The 24,525-nt window shown below is 38.6% G+C and overlaps 1 protein-coding gene across 2 annotated transcripts in view; it reads left to right on the forward strand.

Moving 5' to 3' along the window:
• Cpne4 (copine 4) overlaps window positions 1–24,525 on the forward strand; it is a 542,216-nt gene that overhangs the window by 404,566 nt on the left and 113,125 nt on the right. For both annotated transcript variants that reach the window (XM_023705235.1, XM_023705229.1), the window contains 2 exons: window positions 4,843–4,926; window positions 8,970–9,059. In XM_023705235.1, coding sequence (XP_023561003.1) covers window positions 4,843–4,926; window positions 8,970–9,059 — 174 coding nt within the window. The remainder of the gene's footprint in view (window positions 1–4,842; window positions 4,927–8,969; window positions 9,060–24,525) is intronic.

The raw sequence follows: 24,525 nt of genomic DNA on the forward strand, positions 1-24,525 counted from the left end.
TAATAGCATTCTCACTATTTTTTAATCTGGAAAATAGCAGTATTTTTCATATAAGATGCTCTTTTTATTATTACATAATGATTTTTAATGCAACAAATAAATATTTTAAAATTGTATAATTTTATAATATGGTAGTATTGCTAGATATAGCACACATAAACAAAAATTCTGGGTGGGGGATCACCAATAATTTTTTAAGAATGCATGGAAGAAAAGACCAAAAGTTTGAGAATCACTATTGAATGGTATATCAAGGAACACTAAGTACTTTTTGAAACACAGTGACTAGGAAATATCTCCTTCCTTTAGACAGAAGTATTCATTTTAACTTGCTTTTCCAATATTGTTCAGAAGATTAGAAGTCATCTATCCAGGATGGAAATCTGGGATCTGAAATCTAAGAGGCCTTCCTTCTTCATTGAGAGCTAGTGCATAAAATAGATTAGGCTTGTAAGAAATAACTGTCTTATCTAAAGTTAATACAATTTACTTAGTAGGGAGAGAGGCTTTCTAATTTCTAAGGTATGTCTATTACATTAGCAACCTCTTAACAGCCTAACAAGTAGAGATGTGGATATAATAATCTCTTTGGAGCATTAAAGCTGGTAAGATATTTTTTCTCCTCCCTTTCCTAAGCAGGTAGTCACACTGGTAAATTGGAACTTGTTTCCACACTGGTGGCCTCCACATTTGTAATATTAAATCATTATAGACTACAATGAGGCTAGTTTGACGGAATTTAGTATAAGTATTCTGTCTTCAAAGTAGAGCACAGAAAACATTTTCTGTAAAAGGCCAGATGGTAAAAATGTTAGGCTTTGCAAACCATATGGCTTCTGTTCCTACAATTCGGCTCTGCCTTTGAAACATGAAAACAACCTTAGAAGAAACAGAAGTGAATGGGTATGGCTGTGTTCCCATAAAACTTTATTCACAAAAACAAACAGCAAGCCTCCTTGGTTTGTTGACCCCTTCTCTGCAGTAATGTAAAATCTCTACCTGCTATGCTATGACTTTACTCTCTTCAGGTACACCTGCCTGAGAACTGTGACCCAGTCTGAATTAATGATAGACAATCATAATTATTGTGCATGTATGTACAGTGTGCAGGCATCAAATATCTAATCTGCATTATCTCTAATGCTCATAACCATATTCCCAAAAGTGGGTATTTTTTCTATTTTACAGGTACAGCATAACAAAGTTGAAAATGTGCTCAGAGTCACAGGCTAATGGGCTATAAAGCCTAAATATGGTTCTGCATCTTTGAACCAATTGATTCTGAAAGTTTAACGTTTTATTTTCAAAACTACTATCAAGGAAATATGCTATTTCCTTTTCTATTTTCTTTGTTTCTTCTTTTTAAATTGATACATAATATTTGTGTGTATTTATAAAGTGTAGTGTGCTAGTTTGATACATGGATGCAATGTGTAAAAGAAGATCAGGGTAATTAGTGTTTTTATCTCCTTAAATATTTATCATTTCCATGTGTTGGTAACCTTATGGGAATTCTTATGCATTTATTTTAAATACATCATGACTTTTGTAGTTACTCTGCTGTGCCATAGAACATCAGAAATTATTCCTGCCTAGCCGTGTTTTGGCATCTGCTATCTAACTTCTCTCTGTGCCTCTACCTTGCTACCTCTTCCCAGTCTCTCCTGACCACCATTCCATTTTTTCTCTGGACTGAATGCCTTTCATATCAGGCCATAAGGAAGAGTAATGTGATCTCTAGTATATTAAAGAACTTCACCAGATAGAAACTTCAGTAAAATGCCCAATTCATTGATCTTCATTGCTCTGAACTGTCCCAAGGGTCATTTTAATATTGGTGGCCAAGCAAAGAAAGCCAACACTCCTAGCTGAAAATGACCATACAACTAGAGCTAGAGTTCTTTGGAAGATACAAATATCTGAATATACACTTGATGTATTTGAGCTGCTTGCAGACTGTTTTGCTTCTAGAAGCCAGATGCCTTCTTCATCATAATCATCCGAGATTTATGTATCTCTTTACAGAGCATCTGACTGTATTGTCTTCTGATGATTGTAGCAGCCAGTGTTCCTCAAGGTCAAGCCTGGGCTGGGGACCTGACACACATGTGTCAGCTCCTCCCCTCCTCCTACACCATTGTGAGGCAGAGAGTGATGCTCTTCAAACTTAAAGACAAGAAACTAAGACTTGGAAAAATGGAAAGCTCTAATGTGTTGTCATTATTAGAAAGCAGAGACTCCATTTGGCCTTTATTTGTTTGACTTACTCTGTGTCCTCCAGACGTCAACTCCATGCTCACCCTATTTTACAAATAATATGAAATAAAGCATTTAAACACCAAGTGAAAAGAACAGGATACTGAATGGTACACAGAGAATGACTACATATACATATTTTTAAAGGAAGAAAGCAAAGAAAATTATATCTAGAGTCTAAAAGAAGATTATAAACAATGTTTATGGAATTAGCAGTAGGATTATGGTTAATTTTTTATATTATTTTTGTCATCTTCATAGTTTTTCTATTTTTAAATAAAAATGAAGATAGCCAAAGTTTTGAATTATCAATAAAAAATGGAACAGTAATTGATAGAGTTCTTCCACTGTGGTCAGCAGTTTCTGAATGTAATTCATAACCCTGTCCCCTCAAGAACTGATAATCTATTTCAGGAGGTAAAGCTTGAGCTAGTAAGAAGGAGCCGCAGGGCACACAGGAATGAGGTAGTGTGGCCCACATTCACCAGGGAGGAGAGGACAGAAAGAAGCTCCAGTCTTTTTAAGATGAATGTGGAAAGAGAAAGAAGCCTGAGGGGCAAATGTCTTGCTAAATGTATAGCAGAAGGAATCAGCTAGAATCTCGTCCGGGAAAGAAGTAGGCCATTTGCAAAAGAGATGAGGTCTCAGGGGCTGCTGATGGGAGCAAAAGGTACATTCAGGACTCAGGGCGCTGGCAAAGCATGGTGTTCAGTTCCTGATTGGGTAGAGAGGAAGAGTTCTCCCTACCTCTCATCTCTTTTCTATGTGGGGAATCCTACAGTTTCTAGGTAGATAGTCTTAACTACGGAGCTGGTCATATTATCTTCCTGCTCAGTATCCTCAAGCAGTCCTCTGCTTCCCTAGTAAACATCTAATGATATGTCCTACAGTCTAGGTGCTACCGATTCAAAAGACGAAGTAGGAATATAAACAAAAATAAAATATAGCTCCTCTCCTCTGAGAATTCATAATCTAGTGGGTAAAAATAAAATGTACGAGGATCACAATAGATTCTGCTTTCTGTCTTGAAGCTCCTCTTTGTTTTATATCATTCTCCAACCAAAAACAACTACAAGCACTAGAAAGATACATCTGCTTGAATGTCCTAAGTCAGTCAGATCTGAAGGCATGGAAAGCAAGCCATAGAAGCTATATAGACTCCCTGGACAGGTTTCCCACCCAAAGCTGATTCCCAAAATAACATTGATATAGAAGCTGGGAAGTCTACCAGACAGTAGCTAGAAAGAAAGACCAAAACAGAGAAACTGAACAAAATTCTGATTCTTTTTGGGCTCTGGAGTTGTGGTGGACACAGAATTCAGGTAATTAAGATAGGTAGGATGCTTCGGAGAAGGGAAGCATGTGTACATCACAGGAGTTTACCCTCCCATGACTCTCACAGATTACCAAAGAGCAGTATGAGGGGAGCTGAAGGAAAGTGTGGAGCCCAGACATGATGGAGAAAAAGCAAACGCTGGACAGTTAACTGACATTGAGGGCTGGCCAAGGAGGAGCCACCCTCGGAAATGCCCGCCTTCAGATAGAGCATGGTAAAGACTAATCCAAAGGACCAAAGGAATCAGAAATAGATTTCTTTTTATGAAAGGCTTCTGAAAAATCCAGCTTCTGAGTAACTTAATCCTGATTGGATTTAGAGGACTTTCTCTGTCCTCAACAACTGCTTACTAAAAGCTAAAGATTCATCTAAAACTTTTATAACTTTTCTTATATAGTGTTTATTTAATCAAAGTATTTACAAGAAGAAAAACCAAGAAATAGATAATAGAAATAGATCCACAGGTGGTCTAGATACTGTAGTCATCCAATATAGGCATCATAACATGATTTTTTTCTATTAGTATGTGTTTGCAGTACATAATGTTTATTATATTCCTTTTGTGGAGCTGGCACATGTGTATAACACATCTTAATTCCTTTTTTCATTCTCATTCCTTCTCCTCCCTCCTGCTCCTCCTCCTTTGCTCTTTGAGAAAGATCTAGCTCCCTATTTTCTATTATATTTTATTTTGTTCCTTATTTCTAATGTGGGTTTTTCCTATGAGCGAAACTATGTGATATTTCAGCTTATGTGTTATTTATTTCACTGAACATTGTGGGCAAAAGGTGTATCCATTTTTCTACAAATGACTCAAGTTCACTTCTCTTTATGGCAGTGTAGGACTCCATTGTGCATAAATACCACATTTTCTTTATCCAGTCATCTGTTGGTAGACATATGGGCTAACCATGTTTTAAACATCAGACATAGCACTTTTCGGAGACCTGGGATTTGAGTTGATGTTTGAAGAGTGCTTTGGGTTTCCACAATTAGAAGCATCTTATTCCACCAAGGGGTGGGCCACAGGAGTAAAGAGCAAAGGAAGAAGCAGTGGTGCGTATGATCACAGGGCAAAGAAAGGAGCACACAGGTTGAACAGGGGCACATGTTCAGGAAGGGATGAGGAGCTGGCCTCTATCAATAACAGAAAGCCAAGATCAGATGGAGTGGTGTTGATTACATCTCCCCAGCTGATCAGGTCGAGATCAAATTCAGGAGGAAAAACTTACCTCTATTTATCTGTTTAGGATTTCTTCAGTAAATCAGATCCCTTTCTGGAAATTTTTCGCATGAACGATGATGCAACTCAGCAGCTTGTGCACCGAACCGAGGTAAGAAGAGGCATGTTAGCTATTCCTAACTGTTGTGAAAAACACTTTATATTTTTAAAAATTTCATTCATTCATTCATTCATTCATTCATCCATTCATTCATTCATTGTGGTATCAGGGATTGAACTCAGGGCTTTGGTACTGAGCTATCCTCAGACATTTTTTTTTTAATCTAAATTGTCCACATTAGGCTTAAAGCTGTGATCCTCTTGCCTCAGCCACCAGACTGGTGAGATTGCTGGTGTGTGCCACCAACCCAGCTTCCCACTTTGTATTTCTTAATATCCATAGTTATGTATTGAGACCTGGAGTCTTTATTGGCCTCAAAATATCAGTCTGCCCTTTCAAGTTTTTTAATCCTCAATTCATGTATTTGAAGACCCCTCTCTAACTCCAAATTTCCATTGTTAACCTCCAACAGGTGGCCAGCAACTTATTAATGATAACAACAGAAACACTAGGTAGTTTACTTCATGGCATTAAGATAATACTTAAGAATCATACTAAGTCACCTATATGCCCTATTTTATTTAACTTCCCAATAATCCTGTGCTAGGATTATTATTATTCCCTTATACTTACAGAAGAAAAAATTCAACTTCAGAGAAGTTATTTCCTAGGTCTCTTCTCATACCTAGCAGAGTGTGGAGCTGAGATTTACAATGAGGTTGTTTGACTCTGATATTCCCTCTAATATTGGCAGCCAATCTGCTGCTCCCTAGGGAAAGTACGTCCACTGGCCTGATGTCTCATCTGTAAAGCCATCCATCACCATAGCCATTTGGTCAAAATGTCTTCCCTCTCACCCTCTCTTCCTCCTCCAGCTGACCCCAAGCCTTCCATCTTCCCATAATGACCCCGGCTGCTCACCTTTCCATATGTACATCCAGCAACCAATACCAATCTTCACTTTTTTTTAAATTTTACATACAAACCAGTCCAAGAAGGATTCTTTAGGGCACCAAAGAAGGCAATGGAATAGTAGTGCTGGAATCATTTGCAGCTGAGAGTGGAGCCTGTTGTGTGTATTCCAGTGGGGAAGAAAGGAGAAACTCCCGTGAATTTTCATGGGATGATAATGTTAATTTACACCATAAATCCAATTCTATTTTCATAAAGCAACAAAGTTGCAGCTGTTGTAATGGCAATTTTTCTTGCCATCCTTAGAGATGATCAGAATTAAATAACCTTGGATGGGCTAATTGTGGATGTTGTCCAGCATATCATTTGCATAAAATAACATGTGTTTAATGAAACAAATGAATGGACTTGAGCTCAAATAATATGTCTACTACATTCTAGTTCTCTGGAACTCAGTACCTGGGGAATAGCTTGAAATTCTACTGGCATAGTTACCTTGGGTGACCCCCACTTCTTCATCACCAAATACAGCCTCTGTTATACATAAAGATTCTTGTGGTGCAAGAAATTTTGGGGAGAAGTAATTAAATCTTGAGAAGAAGCCACAGTAGTATTCATGCATAATTTTGCTACAATCTGAGAAGGCACTTTAATGGGGAAGAAAGGATATCAGTAACATATGTTTGGATTTCTCTCACAAGAGCTTCTATTTCTTTGTTCCTGAGAGCATTCTTATTATTAGTAGTATTTAATTCCATCTTGGTTACTTTTCTCTCATTGCTGAGACAAAATACCTGATGTCTGGGATTAAGGAAGGAAGGTTTTTTAGCTCACAGTTTGTAGAAGTTTTGGTCCATAATCAGCTGGCCCAAGGCAGGGTGGAATGGAACAGAGACAACTGTGCAAGGCAGCAGAAGATGCAGAGAGCAGCAAGAGCAAAAGGGTGGGGGAGAAATCCTCTTTTCTTCCCTTCTATTGTGTGCAGGCTACCCGCCCTAAGGCAGATGTAGCACTCATACCATCTCTGTGCCTTCCTCTTGTGCAGGCTCAGGAGGTATATAAAGTGAGGACTCTGGCCCCCTGCTGGGTCACTTAGTTAAGCTTCTCAACCTCTCAAGTTGACATAATTTATCAACCATTACAATATTGATAAATTCTTTATTCCCAAAAGTCTCTAGCACTTTATCCCTTCCCCCAATACTGAGGGCTCCTAGAGTTTCATAAGAATTATTGATTATAAAGTTTTCCAGTCTATCAAGCAACATGACATTGATTTCTTTTCAGTAGCACAAACAGAGGCACACACATACATGTACATACATAAACACATAGCTTAAATTTCAGAAATTGATAATGGAAATTTTGATCTGCTGTTGAATTTTTCAAAACTGTTACCATAATACATTGTTACTGCTTAGCATTTTCATAAAAAGGTGTGAAAGTAAAATTAACTCAAATACTTTCATCTACTCTTACTTCTTACTATCACTTTGATTATTTTTGAGGTATCAGAAGATAAGAAAAAGCCACAGAGGAACATATCTCTCTATCTTAACACAGTAAATAAATTTAATAATGTATCCATAATTTACTAGGTAATTCATGGTTATGTTAATGAGTTCAGTGGAGAGGGAATCACTCATAAAATCATACGTTGCAGTTCATGTCTGTAACATGACCCAAAAGATAAGAGATTACTCAGAGTCAGTGTACAATTTAAACTCCACAAAGGACCAGAGGGACTGCAATTAATGCAGACCCCTCAGTGTGTCTCATAAAGACAGCCCTGAACTGATGCTTCTATGGATTTCTATTGATAGAACCAGGAAGCAAGGATAAAGGACAGAAGAAGGATGCCTGCTCAAGAATTCACATAGGGGACAGAGGAAGGATAGAAGAGGTCAGGGTGGTCTGTTATATGACTGACCTTAAGGCCCATCTCAGTGATGAATCAGAGTACGGTGTGGAGAAGGTCAGATCATTCATTCCTTAAAGCATTATGATTTTATCATATTTGGACTTGTGTTCCCATGGGATGTCTTTTAATCTCTAGCCATGCATTCCAGGAGGTTTTGGGCACCTGGCTCCAAAAGTCCCTTATTGTTGCATATCTATCTCATACAGACCTGTGGCTGGCACCCCCATAATTTTGTTATTTGGATAGAGAATTGTTTTAAACACTAAGAAAAACCAGTATGACAGAATTCCATTGAACTTTATCTATATGTCCCTATACCAGTGGTTATCAAACCTTATGCATCAGAATGACCTAGGAGACCCATCTAAAGAGAGTTGGTTAATATGATTGAGTGGAGCCCAATAATCTACACTGGTAAAAAGTTGCCAGGTGGTGTAGCACTCTCTTGTCCAGGAGCCACACTTTGGCAAACCCTTCCCCAAGCTGTATACTACAATGCTAGGTGTGGAGAAGCCACTTACACATACTGAGCCAAACTGAATCATTTGAAGCAGGATGAAGGCAAGACAAGACTCTGCTCAGATGAGTTTTTGGACAGGATTTAGTCAAGCTCACGATTAATAAGCTGCTGCTTTTAAAAGGAATTTATTGTATTCTAGGCTTAGTTTGTTATCTTAAGAACTTCCCTATTGTGTCCTTCCAGAATGTTTTATAAGATGGGGATGAGCTAGTTTAAGAAAGCTCCCAGGATTTTTCTTCTAGAAACCTCTCTTTAGAAAATGATATAACTCCAAGTCACAGATTACCAAATATCACCATGTTCTTTCAAGGTAGAAGTGTCCTGCTTCATCTTCCATTCTTCCGAGGGCTCTTTGCCTCTGTAACCGCAAGGGAAGGGAGTGTATGCCATAGGACTGACAGCCCTAAGAGGTGGGCTGGCATTCCTTTTTCAACAACAGCCAGGGACCTCTTCTTAAGTTCCAATCCTTCTGGTTTGGAAGGGATTGTCCTCAGTGTGTATGTGCTGGACAGCGTTGTTGTCATTGTTCATAAAACAGACCAGTGACCATACAACTTCTGCCAATAATAACCTGCTTATTGGATATCTGAAAAGCTTTGCTCCTCCAAGTTTTCATTAAGGAATCTGTTTCCAGGAATTGTCCTTTTCATAAGCATCACAATGGCTTCTCAAACAGTTTTCATGTTGAAATGTGAAAATGTCAAGCATCTCTTCCCCCCTCACCACTTCTCTCTCTTTTCTCAGGTTGTCATGAATAACTTAAGCCCAGCCTGGAAATCATTCAAAGTATCTGTAAATTCTCTATGCAGCGGAGATCCAGACCGCAGGCTGAAGGTCAGAAATCTACATCTAAAAACAACAATTTTAAAAGTATATTTAACTTTCCTCTGTCTCCTAAAAAATCCCATAACAATCTGTGGCATTTGTTCAGCCTCTCACATTTTAGCACCGTCTTGATAAAAGAATGGTGATCTTTTTCTTCAAGAGCCATTGAGGTGGGCCGGGGAGATAGCTCAGTAGAATAAGCACTTGCCTGGCAAGTGCAAGGTACTGAGTTCAATCCCCAGTACCACAAAAAGCAAACAAACAACAACAAAAAACGAACCATTGAGGCTCATGTAAGAGCCTAAAATAAATCCTAACTATGTTATGTCAAGAAATAGTTATGGCTTCTCAGAAACAAAACTGTAGCAGTAACTTCAGGGCATATTGTGAGTTATTAAAAATAATTATTTCTGTATCCATTGTCTGCCATTGCATAATGCACTATCCCAACATTTAGGAGCTTAAAGCAACAAGCATTTATTCAGCTTGTGAGTCTGAGCACCTAAGTAGTCCTGAGGTTGGTCTTGCTTGGACTCCTGCAGACACTAGTGGTCAGCTGCCTCATGAGCACCATGGTTCTTCTTTTAGGGGTGGTTGCTATCAGCTGGAATGGTTGAGGTGGGTGGACCATTTGGCTCTCAGATAGTCCCAATTCAAGGGGGAAGAGAGGGATTCCATCTCTTCATGCAGGAGCTATAAAGCTCTGTGGCCACTTTTTCAATATCCCACAAACACCTTTGAATACTGTGAACATATGAAAATTGGAATAAAATGTGCAGTTGGAGGATGGGATATCCCCAAGAGAAGACAACTGGTGGCATGCTGGAATCAATCTCCAGGAGATGTTCCCTAAGGTCCATGGTCTGACCCTCTCTCTGCCTTGTAAATCTGCAGGTTCCATGTTACCAGTACCCTAGAATTGATCCCAAGAATTCAGGTTGACTAAGTAACTCACTGGAGACCAGTGTCTCTAAACTGAAACGCTGATTAATGTGAAGGGAGAAACATGCTTATCAGGCAGATTTAGAAGCCACATCAGCTTCTCCAGGACATTTGGTTTTGGGTGAACAACAGGGGAGACAAATGTCACAAGGTAGCTATTATAGCCTGAGAGCAGCACCAGGTAGGCTAGGTCATTGAGAAGTCAATGGCTTTGAATGCTGAATGTTGGGGCATCTGCCTCTCATATGGGAATAATGGTCCATCAGGCAGGGTAAACATTCACGTTGACCTTTCAGGGCTTGAAAGTTAGCTGGCCACTGATGTTGCTTGCCTTTATAACTTTACATTTTCTTCACTCCTTTTACCCTGCCGGCCTCGTTCTGATGGTAAAATTCCACTGATTTATCAGTGTTGACAGATTAGAATTCGATCTGGTTGGTTTGATGTACCTTCTTTGATGTGACTTTGTACCTCTTTGTTTACAGTCATCCAGAGTGGCCTTTGTGACTGAACTCTCAGTAGATGAGGTCACACAAGGTCACCTTCAAAAAGCATTGTGTGAGGAGATGACCTTGTGTGAGTACCAAGCCTAGACCTCCATAAAGCTTTCCAGCTTCTACTTTTCCTTCTTGGAACCCAAAGAACACTGTATGTACTCATTCTGAGTGGACATCACAGGGGAATGCTCGTGTTCTTAGGTAGCAGGCCAGGAACCTAAGAGCCAAGGTATTTCAAGTCTGAACCCCTATGAAAACTCTTTAGTGCCCAAATCTGGATTTCTTCTTGTTAGACCTTCAAGCGGAAGTGCCCGTGCAAGACAGACAAGAGCTATTGCTTCAGGCTTGGTGTGGCCCTTGTCAATTGGACTCTGAGCAGCAATCTCAGGGAGGAAAATGATGCTGTTTGGCCAGAAATAAGATAATGCTCCTTTGGCTACAGATCAGTTTTGTTGCAGGGAGTTATTCTATGGCTAGAGAAGAAGTTTTTTCATAATCAAATGACTAAGAATGCAGAAAAGAAGTACTTCTTTTACCTTTGAGTGCTCTGTAGTCTCTGCAGGAACAAGTGACAGGAAGAGGGATGGGTCAGTAGATGGACCCTGTGTTGAAAAATTAAAAAAGTGAAGGCCCTGGGTTCAGTCATTAGTACTAAAAGAAAACGAAACACTGTTAAATTTTCATAAGGGCCCTGTTCTCCAAGTGAAGTTGGGACGCAGCAGCCCTGTCTGTATGGTTGTTATGCTTTCTCTATATCCTCACCCCAAAAATTAGAAAGTGAAGTTCTTAAAAGCCCTATCATCTCAATAAGACTTTATAACTTTCACTTTCAAGTATCTGAGATCTCCAGGGGGGAAAAAAAAAAAAAAAAAAAAACAATAAAAGAAAATAAGCTTAAGCCAAGATTTATTTTACAGAAAAAAGCAAAGAAATGTTTAACTCTTTTCAAAATTGATATTTAACTTATTTTTACGGAAATGTTCAAATATGGGTAAAAGTGAAAGGAAGACACGAGGGTCTCGTACCCATCACACAGGTTTAGCTATAATGAGTCGTAGCCAGTTTCACATTACTCACTCTGCAGGCACCCATCTTCCCAGTCCTTCCTTTCCCTACTGGATCATTCTGCAGAAACTCAGGCCAACCAGACACATCCAGTAATCATAGTAAGCACAATGCCAGGAACCACAATACTTTTAGGAACATATAAACATATTTTAATTTATCTTGAAAATAGGAAAAAATTAACCTTTAAGATTGAATAAAATGCTTTGCACTTTTTCATATATCATAAAACAATATTTTTAGAGCCAATGAAAATCTACTATAGTGGAAAAAAAAACAAGAAAGAAAATGTATGTGGGTCCAACAAAAGTAATACTTCGGCTATGTCTCACACATAGTGTCACTTCATCTGAAAAGGTTTGGTATGCATTACTAAGGCATAAAGAATCTTTATATAAATGTAACCACAAAGTTATTATCATACTTTGTTTTTGCTTTATTTTTTCTTGTTTTATTTTATCAGTACACATTTTCAGTATATCACTAATACCTTCATTGTGAGCCATCGGCACATGTACATGACACATCTCATTTCATTTTACATTCCCTTCCTTTCTTCCCCCCTTCATTGTTTTGCCTCCTTTTCATTCACTGAAGATCTGTGTTCATATTTCCTATTCTGTGTCTCTTTTTTTGCCCTTTTCTTTATTTATACTTTGAGTCTCTCACATAAGGAAAAGCATATGATCTTTAAGCCTGTGTGTCTGATTTATTTCTGTCAATATTATTAATTAGACTGTAAATAGGGTCCCAGAATTACATTTTAGTAGGTTGTCTCAAGTTTCTTTCATTGGTTGGTTGCCTCTCCCTCTTTTTCCTTAATAATATAATAATTAGCAAAACAGGTTGCTTCATCTTGTGGCATCATTTTATTTCCTTTATATAAATAAAGGAAATCTGGGACTTGACCAGATTAAGGGACTGTTTTCAGACAAGAATGTCCTTAGAATTACTAAGAAGTCACAGGATTTTTACATGACTTTTTCAACTATTTTATTTATTATTATTCTTTTTGAAATATTTGGCTGTTATAATCTATCTCTAGATGTCTCCCACAAACTCACATGGGGTCCTAGATGGGCCTTTTTGGAGATGGCTCAATCTAGGGTGTGTGATGCTGGGATCAAGGATGTGGTGCTGGGATTGATTCATGGTGTGACGCTAACCTTAAGGCTGCCCTATCCTGGCAGGTAGCCTGGATAAGATATAAGGGACAGAGAGAGGGTCATTGGTGGGCTCTTGCTGCCTGCTGCCTTCTGCCTGCCTTGAAACATTTCTCCTCTTCAAACTCCTTCTGCCATGTCACCCTGGTTTGGAGTCAACCAACGATGAACTGAAACATCTGTAAATCATGAGCCAAATGACCCTTTCCTCCTTTAACTTTGGGTGTTGGATATTTTGTCTCAACAAGAAAAGTAACACACTGACTCTTGAAAACTCCTTCAAATTGCCTCTTGAGTTCCTTTGATATAAACCTAGTATTTAATAATTTCCTTGATTTATGAAATGAGTTTTTGTAATTTATCAATTTTGAAATTTCTTTCCTCTAAAAAGTGTATCTTTGTATGGATAATGAGTTATGTTTTAATATCACTTAAAAATCATTTCTTTTTGCTAAGCTCCAAGCTATACAATTGTCAGATTCATTTTTTATCCTGCTTTAAGATTTTAGAAATTTTCCTTCAAATTCAAATTTTATAATTACATAAAATGTTTACATAGTTCGGAAGATAAAATTACAAAAAATAGAGCACTTATTTCTGTTTCTTCCACCTTTTGCCCTTTTCTTATAAGTAATCATTTTTAGGATGGTTTAATACTTGGCAGAGATGGTTCCTTCCTCTCCTGCATTCCTTGTCTTTAAGACGTTTCCTGGATGTTTTGCCAGTTAGTTACTTTCATTTTGCCTTATAAACAGATTACTTAGTACCAGAGGAAACTATTTGTATTTTGTATTGATGGAATTCATATTGAGATTGCTTTAAACTCATGAATTAAACAGAATATCCTCTTTATGATACTGTCTTACTGTCCCAGACATCTTTCTGCTCATCCAAGCCTCCTTTTTCATTTTCAAGAATACTTAATGATTTCCCTTGCAGATTTGGAACATCTGGAGTTTATGCCCACTTATTTTGTTTGCTTATTTATTTTGCTACTCTAAATGCAATCTTTTATTATCTACACCATCTTCTGTATATATCACGGCTATAGTACTCTGTTTTCTTAAACTGTTATCACTTCTATTGTTGATAGTATTTTTTATTAATTCTGAGGCCTCTGCTATCACAAAGTTCTTATATTATTTATAGTAATCTTTCTATTAATTTTCAGGGCTTTCCAAATATATCATCTGAAAACAAGGATAATTCTTTTTCCATTTCTTAACACTTAAGGCTGTCACTACTTCTCTTCTCTATTGAAGGAGTGAACACACCCAAGACAGTGCCAAGTGGTAGTGATGTATGAGGCATGCATTTTTTTTTTATTCATCGGTATTGCAGAAAATTCTATAGTGACAGAAATTAGTTTTTTAAAGTAACTTTGAAGGTGTCAGAAGCTCAGTGCTTTTTCAGTCATGTCTACTGAGCCTGAAATTTCTGTGATATTAAACATAGTTGAATACATTCAATATTGAGAGAAGATTCTTATTTGTCATGGAAATCCTATATATAACACTGCAACACACTAGAATGTAATTGGAACTACATAAAAATCACCATACAGCTTTCCATGTAGATTTAGGGTTATATTTAATATTAGTGATTTAATGAAATTATATGATTGTCAATTAATTTGATGATCAACTAAGGGAAGACAATTCTCTCAACAAAACTGCAACACAATATTTTCTTGTCAATGTACAATAAGGAAATAGGTTCTCTTAGATTCAGTGAAATATGTATTATAATTTCCTTGACTTTTTAAAGTTACACATTGTTAATACTGAATCTATACATTTTAAGAGGCAATGCTGTGTTAAGAATAACTTCTTCCATTCAGGAGCCTTAGAAAAGAGTGGGATGCTCCAATCAACAAGCACTTACCAATATCCTTAGTGCCAGTTACTGAAGAACATGCTATGCCAGAACAGCACTGACCAGTCCTAGCTCAACACTCTGAGACCAGTTAGTCACATATGGTAATGAACCACTTTCTCCCTCCTTTTTAAATGTCCAAATCACTTAGGTAGCCTGGAAATACCCTTATACCAAAGCTTATCTGGCATCCTCTGAGTAGGATGGATAGAAAGTATTTATCTCGCAAAAGGAACTAAAGTGACAGGGACAAATTGTTTCTGCATCCACTCCTTCTCCTTCCTTATGCAGGTCAAGGGGTCCAGCTGATTAATTGCAGTCATGGTGAGGTAGGCACACAGGACATGCCCAGGCCAAAGAAAGAGACCAAAGGAAAAGAGAAGCAACTAGCTTCCTAGGAGCCTGTGAAGGAATGAGAGCAGATCCAAGCACAAGTCTAAAGCAACCAACAAATGACTTTGTCTCATACAACTCATCGTGCCTATCTTTGTGTCCTCCCTCTTGGGCTGCCAGGAATGATTACTGTAAAACAGTCATATTGACAAGGTGGCTCCTGACACTCCTAAACTGGGACTCCTGAACAATCAGAAAAGTGCTGCACTGATTAAGAATCCCAGACTGGTAGCCCTGAAATCACCATGATAGTACCTCTCATGTACAGTGTTGTTACAGGCTGTTTGTCCAGCACACGCTGAGAAATACTGTCCCTTTATTGATTCTTCAAGCCCAGATAACTGGCTACTGGTACCTCCCTCAGGTAGGTTAGCAATTTTTCTGCCTACATATGCATATGCTCTCTTCTCAGCCCTACATAAAATGCTTAGTATTTGTCCTTTAATTGCATCTAGCTTTCTGTGTCGTCTTCTTCTCATGTATGACCATTCCATCTTAAATAGAAATTGTATCTTCTCCACAACTTCATTGCTTTTACTTTGGATTTGAAGCGAGATTGACACTCACCTGCAATGAATTTGACTCCTCAACTATGTTCTTAGAGTTTGCCTCAGCCCTTCCCTTTATTTAGTTGCAACTTATAACTCCTGGATCCCTATATACCTATTATTTTCTTTCCGATCCTTGAGGCTTAGTTGTCAGATTTTTTTCCCTCTTTTATGCTGATTTTCTCTAACCTTCTATGTCTTCCTGCTTGGAAAGGAAGAAATCCCATTCAAGTTCTAAACCCCAGATCTCAGCCTTTGACAAGGGTCCTCATGTCACACTATCATGTCCCCAGTCACATGAGTAAGTAGCGCCCCTGTGCCCCCACGTGATCCATCGGCAGCCTGGAAGGGCAATGGGCAGCTCGCAGAGGGCTGAGTTAAGCAGCAATCAAGGCACCTTCTGAATTAGGAGAAAAATGTTCTCCTCATTTTAATAATCCTTATTTTTCATTAATATTTTTCCTTATTTTACAGATGAGAAATTCAGGGCTCTGTTTTAGAAAATTGCATGAGATTATGCAGCTAAATTAGCATAGTCTTAATTTAAAGCCAGGTCTCTCATGCTCCAGTGTCTCCATTCTGAACTATTAAAAGATGCTTCATCTTTGCTAAGCGCTTACCAGGTTCTAGGAATGGTGTGGCACACTTGCTTTTTTTCCTGTGAACCGTATAATTACCCTAGGCTAAACAATCTTGTAATAGTAAATACTCCCCCCATATTGGAAGATTTTTTCTTCCTTACATGACAAACAAAGACACTTTCAAATCAGTGTCCACCTGTCCTCTCCACCAGGCTGCTTCCTTTAGTGGCTTCTCCACACTTTAGGGCTCATTTATATTTGTAGCCAGCAGACAGAGGAGAAAAACGTGGGAAAATTTTTCTCTAGATATTTTAGCTAAAAATAGCTGTTGGTGTTGCTGCTCATATTTCAAGAATATATGTGACTAGAACTCAGTCACATAACTGAGACTCAGAAAGGTGAAATAACTTACCTAAATTCACAGCACTACTAAGTGGAATAGGCTCAATTAAGTCCGAATTTGGAGCCAAACTTCACACAGTAGCCTTTTCAAATAAAATCTGTGATGGTAGAAAAATGCTGAGTCTGTACTTTTTGGAAGACCAACCATTACCCACACGATCTTCTTTTTGCCTCTTTCCTTTCTCTTCCATCCTCCTTCCTATTTCCAGCCTTCCCATGCTGCTGTGTCATTCCCTTTTCTTCTAAAAAAAATCCACAAAGAAGAATACTTCAGCCCTTTTTGTGTTGAACTCCTGCAGCTAGTGGGAGTCATCCTCTGCCAGTCTTTAATGACTCTTGTCTCAATTACTGTTCTCTAGTTGCTGGGACTAATACCCAACACCCAAAATGAAAGAAGTAAAGGTTTATTTAGCTCACAGTTACTGGAAGTGAGCAGCACTTCATGGTGGCGGCAAACAGCAAGAGCAAAATGGAGGAGGAGCAGCAACAGAGAGTGTCTCTCTGTCTCTCTTATATTACAGTCAGGCAATTCGCCCCAGGCTGGGGGAAGTACTTGCACCCATAATACCTTCACTGGATCACGCATAATCCTAATGGACCATGAGTTAATCTCAAACTCTAGAAGTCCCCAACCCATGAGTGCATGAGGCTTTGGAAGGGACAACTAGACACAAACCGTAACTCCAAAGGGGGAAGAAGTGGTCCTCTTAAACATGGAGGTAAATGGAGATGTCTCAATACCAAGGGAGCTTTCATCTGTGAGGATCAGCTCTGATTCTCTCATTATTTGGAACAACATGCTTTGCCAAGGCAAGTGCTGTTTTGTTTGTATGTTTGTTTACTTTATTTTTTCTTCCAGGAAACCAAACAAATTGGTCTTACATTTAAAAAAATCTTGAGAGTCGGTGTCTCATAAGTATAGAGCCTCAGTGAGGAAGAAGTAGTTCTGGTGATGAGTGGTAATCATGGTTACACAACAATGTAAATAGACTTAATGCCACAGGACTAAATATTTGCAAATGATTAAAATGGTAAAATATTTTTCCTATTCTAAGATAAATATGTAAAAAAAATTATTTTCCTGCTGACATGAGCCTATCCCTGATAAAACAACTCCCTAATGTACTGACCAGTGTGAGACTCCTGCCTCAGCCTGGCATGCTTGCCCTGTGATGTCTCTCTGTCTCAGTAACCCAGAAGATGGGAAGGTAGCTCCTAAGAATTTCCTTCTGACTCTTAAATTCTTCATGTTCAGAAATCCTCACAGGTGAAGGAGGAGGCCCCTCCTGGCCTAGCCATTAAGATCAATGAGCACCATGAAGCTGGAAGGACCTGGCCAAAGCTCAGTATTGAGAAAATTGGACGTTCATGCTGTGTCTCTGACTGTCAGTCTTTGACTGGTTCATGCTCCATATTTGAAGGAATTACCTTTTAAAAACACCTTACAGTTCTGAACAAAGAATAGCAAATGCAAACTGGTCAGTGCTCCAGTGAGACATCTAGGTGAAAGCTGAGAGGGAGTCCTCTTAACTCCTGTGTGGACATTCCCCCAAAGAGAATATCCACTGAACAAATCTCAATTCATGTGACTGGAAGAAGTTTTCTCACATTATTTTACCCTTCTATACTTAATTCCGTCCTGAAAATTAAAAATAGGTAATCAGCCACTGGGAAAAATGCTAGCTGAGAAATGGGAAGGTGGAAGGCACTTACTGATGCAGTGAAGGAATATTTCTGACTGGAAATTCTGAGGATCTCTTGGTGAAATTTTGTAAAGTAATTCATACTCATGGGACTTACTGTTGTGTTTAAACAGTGTCATGTACTGGTAGTACTGGTTATGCTGGTTGCTTTTTCTTGAATTTATTTATTTATTTGAATTTATTTATTTGTTTGCTTTCTTGTTTGTGTACATGAGTGGTTATATCATTAATTGTGCTACTTTGTCAGCTCTGAAAAAGTTGCCTCAAAACCTCAATTTTGATTTTGAATGCTTAGAAATGTTTGTAACCTCATGTCATCAATAGGAAGGTCTTCACAGACTAGGTCAATTTCCTGAAGAACTTCTGGCATGACGTCACCTCTGGCAGGCAATGCCCCTCCTCTCCCATGATGTAAACATTAAGCAGGAGTGTGTTTCTTTAAATCATAATCTGCAGCCATACTGATCATCTCGTTTTGCAAAATATTTTCCATAGAAACAGGTCAGCTTTTATAAAGAGACAGTAATGCAGCTAGGAGAACAGACCTTTCCTTAGGTGCTTAGTAGAAGCATCCAAGCAGCCCTCCTCAGTTAGTACAAGCCTCAGTGTCCTCTCATCTTGTAGATGTGGTGCTCATGACTCCAACTGTCTGAAAAATGCTATGTATCCAAAATAGAGTGAGCAAGGCAAGGTTTTGTTTGTGTGAAGCACATGAAACAAATGTCAAGGGAGAGAAAATTGACTAACCTAGTAAGAAATAAATTATTTTCTTTTTTTTAAAATGTATTTAGTACAGGGTATTGGTCTCACTATGCAATTTGGACTCTTAGTGATCCTCCTGTTTTCAGCCTCCCCAGTGCTGGGATTATAGGTGTGTGCCACCATGCCTGGACTCTGTTTGCGCTTTGAGATAATGTAAATTACCTTTTTTCAAATAACTTTGAACACATTGCAAAGAATCACAAATGCTTTTTGACTTCCCCTTCAAGGAGGAGACTTTTATCATAGTAATCTCTCCCTGTACAGTTAGGGAGAAACAAGCAAGAGAGGGAGAAATGCTTCCTCATGTTGCCCAGAGAGGCTGCTCAGGCTGGATGACTACAGCCAGGGTCCTCTTTCACCAGTGTGACTCCAGGGTCCCTTTTCACCGGTGTGTTCTCCAGCTCCTTTTTTGATATAAGAACTCAACTTTGTGCAACCACTCAGACTTGATGGGGCATGAGGTGGAAGAATTAACTTACGTGAAAGTAAGATTCATAAGTCAGGAGGTGAATATACTAATTTATTAAAAATTTAATAAAATGTTAACAAACTGATTTGACAAAAGTATAGTCCTCATACTTTATATAAGGAGTCATTTCCCTGATATCTGAACACTGGTAAAGCAGAATTAGCAACTGTAATATCAATCAGCATGGACAATTCAAAGCATGTGCTTTTGAGAAGACTGGAGAGAATTCTCTCTGATCAGCAGTTTTGACTCAACAACCCAAGAATCTGGGAAGTCAAATTAAGTCCATCGGATAGTTGCTCTAAAAATCCAGATACTTCTAGATTTTACGGACTCATCCAAAGGTATCTGTAGACTTCAGAGCTGAGGAGCACTACCGTGAGGCTTGTCAAAGCACAATTTGCAAAACACACAATTCTCACTGGACCACTAAATGAACATGTGTCAAAAAGTTTACTTAACTCATTAATTAATGAGAAAATCATTGAGAATATAAAAATCTTCTCCAAGGGCACTTTGCGAAATTCAGTTTGCATGTTTCTTTTTCTTCTGTTAACAAGACTATGATTTCTAGCTATAATACTGGTTAATGTTCTTCATGGAAATAAACTTCAGGGTTGTGTTTTCCATTAGAAAAAATCATAATATCATATATAAATATGCATATATACAGTTTAAAATGTATAACTTTGCAATTCTGAACCATTAATTAATAAAATATAAATAGCAAAATAACCCAAGGTTCCTTCCCAATGGAAAACAAGCCACACAATGGGGGAATCCGTTAGGCAAAGCATCAGTGTTGCACTGAAAGGCTTGCAGTCACATTCTTGGCTTATCTCTGGGTTGTGCATAATTTTCTTTTTTTCCCCCATACTTTTATTGAGAAACAAATAGCAATGAGACAGTTTCAAACCAAATTGGTAGGACAGTTTCAATTAATATATTGCATACATTCTTCCTAGAGGTTAATTACTGTTCAAGACGCAGACATGATATCCTATTTACAAACCCTATTAGAACAAATCCCTCTATTCATTAAGAGAATGTAATTATATATCTATTCTAACCATTTTGAATACACAGATACAAAATGGACATTCACCTGTATCCCTTTTTTTGTTTAGGTCCATTATCTGAATATTATAGGTGTGCTAACTCAGCAAAATATTCTAATAGAATGCAGTAGTCCATAATAGTATTGGGTGTTGTGCTTCACTGGCAATGTCAGAAATTGTTGATCTGAGTCCCCTACAGCTCAACATAACAGCATGGCTTTACTTCTAAGGCTCCAGGAGCTCCCGCATCCACCCACATTCCCAGAGCCTCAGATAAATCTGAAATTTTTGCCTCTCCCTTCATACCTTCTCTTTTTCTCTGGGTGGCTGTCACATTCTTAACCTTCAGAGATGTCTTCTCAGATCTCATTCATATTTGCATTTCTTCAGTTACCCTCTGTCATGTCATCCTATTAATCTCCCTCAAGGTGTTGTCTCTCACCAGTAATCATCTTGTTCATTTGCTTACATGTTTATAGTTTATATACTCCACTAAAATATGTGTCAAGGTCCAAAGGAAAGAAACTGACCTATCTAATGCATGTCTACATACTCATCCTCATATATGTAGCTGATTCTTAGTATTTGCTTAATGGATATATATTGCTGCTGTTAGGCTTTGCTATTTGGTCTGCCATTTAAAAGCCCCTACTCTATGCTTCAATCACTCTTACTCTTGCCCATATTGACCTAGTCATCATGCATTAGGTTAATATTTCTCCCACATCACTTTTGACCTGGGACATTAAATTTTCTTTCCTTTTTGTTATGCCTTAGAGAACACTTCACTGCAGTGAATATATATTATATCCTCTCCTAACAGTCTTTCTCCTCCAATTTAAGCATATTCTCCCTCCACCAGCCTCAGGTTACAAAAAAAGAAAGAAAAGGGTCTGTATTGGGAGGAAGACAAAAGGCAGAACACTGCTTTGGAGTGAGGAACTAGAAGGAAAGTCACAAGAAGAAACAGTATGTTGGCCTTGGCTGGCTCTCCCAGCTTAACTTTTTGGTAGATAGGAGGGTCTAAGCTGTTCTCTGAAAAAGAATGAGGAGTAAAAGCAGCCTTGTGGATTTTCCAAATGTCAGACCCCTTTCATTTCACTGCCATACTTCATGTGTTAGTTCTTTAGTTCCTTTGAACAGTCTCTGAAATAGCAAAGACTAAGGCTAAGGCTAAGAATGATAAATCCTAGCTTACCTTTAAGCCGTGAGGTTTTCAGTGGAATAAATCAGAAGTGGAAGGCAGGGTGAGCCAAACAGGTTTCAGCTGAGTCTTGAAGTGAGTGAGAAAAGAAAGGGCTATCCTGTATCATCCATGTGCTACTCAGAACTTTCCCTACAACTTGTCTCCCTGACCCATCCTTTTTCTTGGCAATTAAACTTCTATTCAGTGCACTTGCTGCTGACCACCCAGCATGCCTGCTTGCACTGACATTCAAAATGCTGTATGACAGCTACCCCGTGAAAGAATAAAGTCACTAAGTGGACTTGTCATGAAGCATTACCTCCAGCTCATCTCCCCTGCAGACCAGCCGGCTCTCTTTGTAAGCTCTTTTACAACTCTCTCAACCCTACTCCTCCTATTAATAAAGTCTACTCATGAGAGCCAACAATGTACCAAAGCATAGCAGACCACAAGATGAGGTCAGCATGTGATCCTGAAAGACGGTGTCAGATTTTAGCAACATCAGAATCACCTGGTGAGCCTGTTAAACTACAGATTCTTGAGCACCCCCCCTAGGTCTGGGTTGGGCCTGAGACTTGGCATTTTTAACAAGCTCCCAAAGACTGATGAGTCTGTTGGTCTAGTTAATATGTAAGGAATCAATAATACAGAAGAAATGGTCAAGAGAAAACATCATGTCTTTCCAAAACCGACATTCTTCTGCTCCCTTAACTCCACCTCCAAAGATGGTTCCTAGGTAGTCATTAACACAAGTATTTTGATCCTGGAAGGAAGCTTTGGAGTCATCTCTTAATCTGGCTTCTCAACCTGTACACTACTGGCATTATGAGTTGGATAATTCTTTGCAGGTTCAGGGGAGCTGACATCTTAAGATGTCTAGCAATGTCCCTATGTATATAGGACATTTAGTAAGCTTTTACCTATTTCTTTTGGGTAGCGTCCCCCAAATGTCACAGCCAAAACTGTCTCCATATACTACCAAGCATTCCCAAGGAGATGAAATCAAGCTCCAATTGGAACTACTATTCTACTACCTTCAATTGCTCCTTCTTTGGTGGGGTTTAGTGGTGAAAATTTATCGCATCCCTTCCTGAGTTTTATCTGATTGAGACATAAAGACATAAGTCAGAAGGCTGGCCTGCAGCATATCATTTCCTTGCTGGTACAGTGGGCCCTTAATGCACAGGCAGGAAAGCTTCTCCTGGGAGATTTTTTGGTTGTGATTAATAATAGGCAAGGAAGCCTGTAGTTAATCTTAGACTGAGAAGAAAAGATTTATAAAAAATACCAAGTAGGATTGCAGTGACATAGCTAAGGCAGCCGTTCTCAACCTTGCATATGTAATAAAACTACCTGGGGAGCTTTAAAAAATAGTGATTCTAAGACACCCCCACCACCTCAGACTAATTAAATGGAATTATTGAATAAAGGGCCGAGTACTAAAATTTCGAAAAAGCTACTCAGCTAATTCTAATATGCAGTCAGAGTTAGGGACAACTGCCCAATTCAATAACAGAAAATCTAATTCCTTGCTGGAATCATTCACTCATTTATTCACTTATTATGGTGCCAAGGATATAACCCAGCACCTTGAGCGTACTAGGCAAGCACCCCTGAGCTATATCCTCAGCCCTTCTCTGTTTCTTATAAGACGCAGGGTCTTATTGTGCTGCCTAGGCTGACCTCCCAGTTGTAGTTCTCCTGATTCAGCTGCCCCAGTAGCTGGGACTAGAAGCATGCACTACCACACATCACCTCCACATGGAAATATTTAGGTGTATTTATAAGATAACCACCTCACTGTGTTACAAGATCTCTCAGTTATTGTCCTAAGACTTTTTCAGCCAACTACTCCTCAGAATTCTGCCAATGTATAAGTTGTAAAATCTTATTAGAAAGAATTTTTTAAAAATGTTTGTAATCATCATAGTAGGTTTCCAGGGAGTACATATTGTCTAAGTTAGGTCCTGGGAGGTTTATGCAAAGACTTACAAGTTCATGGTTGATGGGCCCAGTGCTGCAGCATTTCCCTTTGTTGAGGAAAAAGCTGAGAAAGGATAAAGGATAGCAAAACTAATGAGGTCAACAGAACCTGTGGGTCAGGCAAAGGAGTTTAGATTTTCATTCAGGGTAGTGGGAGGCATAGAGGGCTCTATGCAGCACATGAATGTAATGCCTGAACTCTTGGGATCAGTGCTCTGTGTGGTTGCTAGAACTTGGACAGAACATGGATAAAGCTGAACTTAGGGGTTGGGTTTGCAGTCATAGAAGGAGGAATTGTTCACCAGGCAAGGATGACTGAAGCATGGTACTAGATTAATGACTGAATATAGAGAAAGAGGAAAGCCTAGAGAATTAATTAGTGAGCTCCTGGTTCCTGGCTGGATCATATGGATGGAAAATTATACCATCCCTTAAGATGAGGTCTCTGAAAAAGCAGAAGCTGGAGATGGGAAAAAATGTGCTCAGTCTTGTACTTGCTGAGTTTAGGCTCTGTCCTGAGCAAACCAAGACAGTTACATGGCATGGCAATTGACTACATGAGTTTAACTTCCAGATGAGAGAGAGTAATTGGAGCATAAATGTATAATAATGAGTAAAGAGGAAATATGCCTGTGACTACACATATAATGTTTATGTGTTTATGACTGTAGGAAAATACAACAACATAATATTGTATACAATGAATAAATCATAAGCTTATTTATTCTTTAGGAATTCAAAATGTTTTGACCTTAATAATGTGTGACATTTTCAAGTAGGAAAGTGAAAAACACTTATTTAAAATCCACACACATTTTTTAATATGTATGTCAATTTTTTCTATTTGC

The sequence above is a fragment of the Octodon degus genome, unplaced genomic scaffold (genome assembly GCF_000260255.1).
Source record: "Octodon degus isolate 3935 unplaced genomic scaffold, OctDeg1.0 scaffold00008, whole genome shotgun sequence".
In the NCBI taxonomy this organism is placed as follows: domain Eukaryota; kingdom Metazoa; phylum Chordata; class Mammalia; order Rodentia; family Octodontidae; genus Octodon; species Octodon degus.